The following is a 5,000-nucleotide window of genomic DNA, read 5'->3' as shown; positions in this document are numbered from 1 at the left end:
TGACTCAACTCATAACCTCCATTTCTACGAAAAAGAAGAAGTTAGTTTTTCTATCAATATCAGCTACCTACTTCACAACAAAATATGTATGGCTACTGAATTCACAATATCAATTATTTTTCTTTTCGACTCTTTACTCAAAATATTCTGTTTTGGCTACTTATTTTACGAGTCTCATTTACTATTCTGGATACTTAATTCTATCTTCAATATTTCGACTAATATTAGCTATTTGATTCTCAACCAAAATTTTTTACAATCATTGACTTCTTAAGTATATATTGGGTATATGATTGTCAACGTAGATTTTCAACCAATCATGATTTTTTTTTATGCATAACTATGAATTTTTATTCAAAACTAGCTATTTGAGGACTGACTTCAAATTTACAACCAATGTTAGCTTTTCCTATGCCTTATAAATTTTGAGAACGTAAAAGAAATATAGAATCAGATAATAATTGCATAAAAAAGTAATAGAAAGATAAATAAACAGATAGATTTAGATAACATAAACATTGTTGGTAGTTACATTACTAATATCTCTCATCTCAGATATTGAATTCTTATTTCCAGATACGAGGCAGAAATTCGTGAGTGAAATAATCAAACTGATTCTTAAAATGAGGGTCATCTGTATCCTCGTAATATTTGCATTCGGAACATCATCCACACTTGCAGGGCAGGATGACTACGGAATCGAAGCTTTCAGAAAAATGAGAGAAAATAGCCCAGAAAAGGTATATGTCGTAACTGATTAAAGTTTTATACATGTACAGTTAGACACAGGAATTGCTGGTGCAGTCACTCATGTAAGTTGATGGATACCCGTGTGTTATTATTATCATTATTACTTGCTAAGCTATAACCCTGTTTGGAAAAGCATGATGCTATAAGCTCAAGAGCTCCATACAGGGAAAAATAACCCAATGAAGAAAGGAAACAAGGAAATAACTAAACTACAAGAGAAGAAATAACAATCAAAATGAAATTTGAGAGATTTCTATTTCACCTCTTTCTGGACGACAGGTGTCAGGGAGCTCGAAACGGTCAAATATTCAACCATATAGGTAGTTGAATATTTGACCGGTTTTGCACTTCCAGACAACTGTCGTCCAGAAAGAGGTGAAATTTAAATCCCTCACAAATACCCGGACATCTATTAACTTATATGAGTGACTGTACAGTTCGAGCTGAGGAAGGTGCACCCAGCCACACCCTTATTGCGTGGCGAGTTTCTGTGTTAGTCCCACCCAACACCCCTGCCATCTCTCACCGCACTAGCCGTTTGGTTACTCACTGCGAAGTAAGGTTGTGGAAAGGTGCACATCTTCAGAGTAAGGTGTGCCAGGGAATTGCTGTGTCCAACTGTAAACTGTTTTGTTGTCGCCGCAGAGATTCCGGGAGAAAAGAGCCCCATCCCTTGATGTCGTCATACCCAAACATGTTGTCTCCCACGTTAACAGTGGTTACAACACATTCCCTTAAAGTGATTACAAGTTAGTATAGTTTGAAATTTGAAGGAGAGACAACGTGATTGGCTATGACGTCATAAGGGGGTGGGGCTTATTTCACCCGGAGTCTTTGCGTCGGCTATGGTTGATTATAACTACCTTTTTATTACTTGATTTTATATGATATTTTTACTTATTTTATTTTGGTTGATTTATATCTGAACTTCAGACACATCTTCAACAAATTGCTGCCGTCATCAGTTATGTTTTAGTGAATAATTTAGCTTCAAGTCCTAAAATGTATTAACATTTACATATTTTAACCTGTGATGAATGTATCATGCTATCTTATATAGCAGAAGCTTCCACATACAGCAATATCTGTTAGCTTGCTTGTCTTTTGAATAAGTTTCTTTCAGTTACATAAATAAGGTTTCACAATAGCGGATTAATATCATGTGATTTAAGTTCTCTCTCTCTCTCTCTCTCTCTCTCTCTCTCTCTCTCTCTCTCTCTCTCTCTCTCTCTCTCTCTCTCTCTCTCCTAATAGTGGTTTAAATATTTGACTCACTCAAGTAGCAGTCATCTGGTAATATAGCCTTTTGAAATTAAACAAGGGTTCAGTTTCATATACTTTTTTTTCAAGGAAGTAAGGCTTTCTGAATCTGATTTTACACAGGGAAATTTCTTTAAATGCATTTAAATAAGTAACACTTTGACAATACGTTTAAATAAGGAACATTTTCTAAGACTTATTTAAGGATAAGGAACACTTTCTAATTATTTCTAAGACTCAGCCTTAGTATGAAATGCCTCTGTAAAGTTGAAGTAAATAATAACTTTGAAAACTATATTATATCAAATAACTTTCTGAAACTTTGTAAGGAAATCTCTCTTCAACAATATATGAATAAGGAATATCCTTTATATATTATCTCAAAATTAATACTTTCTCAAAGTTATTTTAATATGAAACCCCTGAAACTACAAAAAATGAGGAATATTTTTTCAACATTTGTTTAGCTGGGACTAAGTAACTCCAAAACCATATATGGAGCACTTTTTTAATCAAAGTTTAAAAAAAGGAAATTTCTAAACTTTTCGTAGATAAAGAGCACATTCTAAAACGTTTCAAAATGTTTCGTATGAATAAGCTAAGATAATTTTTAAAGAGATTTCTTATAGTAGGAACCTTTGAGAATATTAATATTTCGTATTTCTCTTCCTAGTGTTTTGTTAAAGTTTTATAGTTTCTATAGGATATGTTTATTTTAATGATATTGTTTTAAAATATTTTATTTTTCTTTGTTTCCTTTTCTCACTGAGCTATTTTCCCTTTTGGAGTCCTTGAGGTTTATAGCATTCTACTTCTCCAAATAGGGTTGTAGCTTAGCAATTAATAATGATAATAATGATAATAAAGTAACTAGAACAAATACTTTCTATCTATTAAGAGGTTACTCAATTTAAGCATGTAATATTTCATGATTTTTATCCTAAAGCTAAAAACCATTTCCTAACCTTTATTTAAATTATAAGCCATTTCGAAATATTGTTTCAGCAAAGAATAGTTTTTTTGGTACTTTTATATCTATAATAATTCTAGAAATTGAGGACGACTGTTTCTTAATTCTTTACACACCAGGGAGCCAAAAAGCTAAACATTAAGTCTTTTCCTTTTGGACTAAAGATGAGTGAAGCATAGGCCTATATATTAGATTTGGATAAATAATTTCTAGTTTGTAATGCTTTAATGTAGTTTATCTCAAGAAAATAATGAAAGGAAAACCTTAAGAAAATTCAATTATTCCCAACCAGAAAATCTTAAAATGAAAAGTTTTCCAATTGTTCTCATCCTGAAATTCTTATTTTTTTTCTACTACTCTCAACCAGAAAACCTTAAAAGTAAAAGTTTTTCAACTCTTCTCATCCAGAAAATGTTAAAAACAAAAGTTTTCCAGCTATTCACATCCAGAAAATCTTGAAACAAAGATTTTTTCAACTATTCTCACCCAGAATATGGTAAAAAAATAAGTTTTTTCACTATTCTCATCCAGAAAATATTAAGAAATAACAGTTTTTCAACTATACTTATCCAAAAAATCTTAAAAAGCAAAGGGTTTTCAACGATTCCTATACTGAAAATCTTGAAAATAAAAGTTCTCCAATTCCTCTTCTTCTTCTTCTTCTTCTTCTTCTTCTTCTTTTCCCACTTCTATGTGGGGTCGATGTTTTTGGTCAGCTTTCTCCATCTACCTCTGTCCCACACCTCATCACCGGTTAATCCCTTTGTTCGAAGGTCATCCTTGATACAGTCCACCCACCTTCGCTTTGGTCTCCCTCTCCTTCCCGTTCCCTGTACCTTCATTTCCATCACTCTCCTCCCTATATACTGTTCAAATCTTCTCATGACATGACCGTACCAGCTCAGTTTACTTTCTTGGATCTTATCTGATAGTTTTCTAACTCCTGTGGTACCCTAATTGCGAAAAAAAAAAATCCATAAAATCTTAAAAACAAAAGTTTTCAACTATTCTCATTCAAAAGATCTTATAAATATAAGTTTTTCAGCCATTCACATCCATAAAATCTCAAAAACAAAAGCTTCTCAACTAATCACATCCAGAAAACCTTAAAAACAAAAGTTGCTTAACTATTCTATCCCAGAAAATCCTAAAAATAAAAGTTCCTCAACTATTCTTTTCCAGAAAATCTTTGAAAATAAATTCTCCAACTATTCCCACCCAGAAAATCTTAAAAACAAAATTTTTCCAACTATTCCCATCCAGAAAATCTTAAAAACAAAATTTTTCCAACTATTCACATCCAGAAAATCTTAAAAATAAAAGTTTTCCAACTATTTTCATTCAGATAACCTTGAAAATAAATGTTTTTCAAACTATTTCCATCCAGAAAATCTCAAAAACAAAAGCTTCTCAACTAATCACATCCAGAAAACCTTAAAAACAAAAGTTTACCAACCATTCCCATCTAGAAAATCCTTATACGCGAATTGAGATATCGCTCAATTGAATTCCCTCTTATGGTCTGATATTTGCATTTGTGCCAAGATAAATTTACATTTCACACTTCAGCTGAGAGAGAGAGAGAGAGGAGAGAGAGAGAGAGAGAGAGAGAGAGAGAGAGAGAGAGAGAGAGAGAGGACCTTACGTTCAGCTCGGTACAGCTACGTCTCTTTTCCTCTTCATTTAACAGGGAAGTGTGGTTTCAAATTCCTGCCACACAGTTCATAGCAGGATGTGTGTTTTCAGTGCTTTTATCTTAAATAAAATAGATTATTCAGGTTCCTCTCTCTCTCTCTCTCTCTCTCTCTCTCTCTCTCTCTCCTCTCTCTCTCTCTCTCTCTCTCTCTCATAAATGCGTTACACACACATTATATATATATATATATATATATATATATATATATATATATATATATATATATATATGTGTGTGTGTGTGTGTGTGTGTATGTATGTATGTATAAACACAGATATACACACACATATATATATGTCTATGTATATATATATATATATATAT

At 32.3% G+C, this 5,000-nt stretch overlaps 1 protein-coding gene across 3 annotated transcripts in view; it reads left to right on the top strand.

Moving 5' to 3' along the window:
* LOC137653781 (uncharacterized) overlaps positions 1–5,000 on the top strand; it is a 32,815-nt gene that overhangs the window by 869 nt on the left and 26,946 nt on the right. For all 3 annotated transcript variants that reach the window (XM_068387424.1, XM_068387423.1, XM_068387425.1), the window contains exon 2: positions 577–740. In XM_068387424.1, coding sequence (XP_068243525.1) covers positions 624–740 — 117 coding nt within the window. In that variant the 5' untranslated portion in view covers positions 577–623. The remainder of the gene's footprint in view (positions 1–576; positions 741–5,000) is intronic.

This window comes from Palaemon carinicauda, chromosome 14 (assembly GCF_036898095.1).
Source record: "Palaemon carinicauda isolate YSFRI2023 chromosome 14, ASM3689809v2, whole genome shotgun sequence".
Classification (NCBI taxonomy): domain Eukaryota; kingdom Metazoa; phylum Arthropoda; class Malacostraca; order Decapoda; family Palaemonidae; genus Palaemon; species Palaemon carinicauda.
This window is presented reverse-complemented; position numbering and strand designations above follow the sequence as displayed.